The sequence below is a fragment of the Aythya marila genome, assembly GCF_965140915.1.
Source record: "Aythya marila genome assembly, contig: HAP1_HAP1_SCAFFOLD_158, whole genome shotgun sequence".
Taxonomy (NCBI): Eukaryota; Metazoa; Chordata; class Aves; order Anseriformes; family Anatidae; genus Aythya; species Aythya marila.
The window spans coordinates 988,056-989,957 of record NW_028136675.1 but is presented as its reverse complement, the minus strand read 5'-3'; the positions used below and the strand labels follow the sequence as shown (position 1 = coordinate 989,957).

The 1,902-nt window shown below is 50.1% G+C and overlaps 1 protein-coding gene across 1 annotated transcript; it reads left to right on the top strand.

Annotated features, from left to right (window-relative positions):
- Positions 1 to 532: 532 nt before the first annotated feature.
- Positions 533 to 1,489, top strand: LOC309891574 (olfactory receptor 14C36-like; the record flags this gene model as incomplete). The annotated part of the gene is made up of 1 exon (XM_082785930.1): positions 533 to 1,489. The coding sequence occupies one exon, from the start codon at positions 533 to 535 to the stop codon at positions 1,487 to 1,489; it is 957 nt and encodes a 318-aa protein (XP_082642056.1).
- Between the last annotated feature and the right edge of the window lie 413 nt (positions 1,490 to 1,902).

Sequence of the window (1,902 nt, the reverse complement as noted above, 5' to 3'; positions counted from 1 at the left end):
GCTTTAGAGCATGAGCCACCTCCTCCTCAGCTGGACCTCCAGAAGAGGAGAGGAACCTGTTTCCTGCAAGGTGATACGCAGTTATCAGAATTATATGAGTACTTGCCCTGCAGTGTCACTTCTCTAGGTGGCATGCAAGCTTGGTAAGCTAAAGGCTTCCCTGCATGCACATCTGCCTGTCTGTCAGCAGGTTGGACCACTGCAACGTTCTTTCTTATTTCTAAACCTGTGTGTGGTTCTCCCACTCTCTTTGTCTGGGGTGCAGGTGGGTGTAAGCTTCTGTTCTGACATGGACTGGCAGAGCCTTGCCCTGAGGGTGTCTCCTTGGGAACAAACTGCCCAAGCTTCATTTTAAAATGATAGGCATGGTGTCATGGAGTTGGAAGGGTAAGAGAATGAGCTCACATATTCCTCATTCAGCTCTGGGGACAGTGATTTCTTTTAGAGAAGCAGGTGGGTTGCTCAGGGAAGTTAGCCTAACTTTTCTCTGTTTTCCCCTCCATGGACAGGCAACCATGCCCAGAGGCAGCAAATGTCCAACAGCAGCTTCCCCATCAAATTCCTCCTCCTGCCATTCGCAGACACACGTGAGCTGCAGCTCCTGCACTTCGGGCTCTTCCTGGGCATCTACCTGGCTGCCCTCCTGGGCAACAGCCTCATCCTCACAGCCATAGCCTGCAACCACCGACTCCACACCCCCATGTACTTCTTCCTCCTCAACCTCACCCTCCTTGACCTGGGCTCCATCTCCACCACTGTTCCCAAAGCCATGGCCAATTCCCTGTGGGACACCAGGACCATTTCCTATGCAGGCTGTGCTACCCAGGTCTTTATGTTTGCTCTCTTTCTCACAGCAGAGTTTTCTCTCCTCACCATCATGGCCTATGACCGCTACATTGCCATCTGCAACCCCCTGCACTATGGGACAATAATGAACAGCAGAACTTGTGTCATCATTGCAGCAGCTGCCTGGGGCATTACTTTTGTCTATGCTATACTGCACACTGCCAATACATTTTCCCTTCCCCTCTGCCAAGGCAATGTCCTGGACCAGTTCTTCTGTGAAATTCCCCAGATCCTCAAGCTCTGTTGCTCAGATGCCTACCTCAGAGAGGTTGGACTTCTTGTGATTAGTGCCTGTTTAGCATCTGGTTGTTTTGTTTTCATTGTGCTGTCCTATGTGCAGATCTTCAGGGCAGTGCTGAGGATGCCCTCAGAACATTGCCAGCACAAAGCCTTTTCCACATGCCTCCCTCACCTGGCCGTGGTCTCACTGTTCATAAGCACTGCCACATTTGCCTACCTGAAGCCTTCCTCTATCTCTTCCCCTTTCCTTGATCTTTTGCTGGCAGTTCTGTACTCGGTGGTGCCTCCAGCAGTGAACCCCCTTATCTACAGCATGAGGAACAAGGATCTCAAGGATGCAGTTAGTAAACTGATTTTGGGGAGGTTGTACAGTACTCATAAAGATCCCTTCACTCTTCAGTGATGAATCTCAGTACATCCCCTTCCAGGCTTGTGTTTTGGTCATTCTTCTTCTAATTATATACTTTTTTTCTTTTTCTCATTATGTCTGTGTAGTGGGTTTATGTGGCAAGGTTTTGGTAGCAGTAGGCCACAGGGGTGGCTTTTGTGAGAAGGATCTACAAGTTGCCCAATGTTTGGTATGGGCCCCACTGCTGACCAGAGCTAAGCCAATAAGTGATGTTGTTTTGCACCTCTGTTAGAGCAGATCTAAGACATGGAAAAAAAAACACTGAGATAAACAGCAGCCGGGAGAGTGAGGAGTGAGGAACAGCCTTGCAGGCGCCAAGGTCAGTGAAAAAGGAGGGGGAGAGGTACTCCAGGCGCCGGAGCAGAAGTCCCCTGCGGCCTGTGATGAGGCCCATGGTGAAGCAGGAT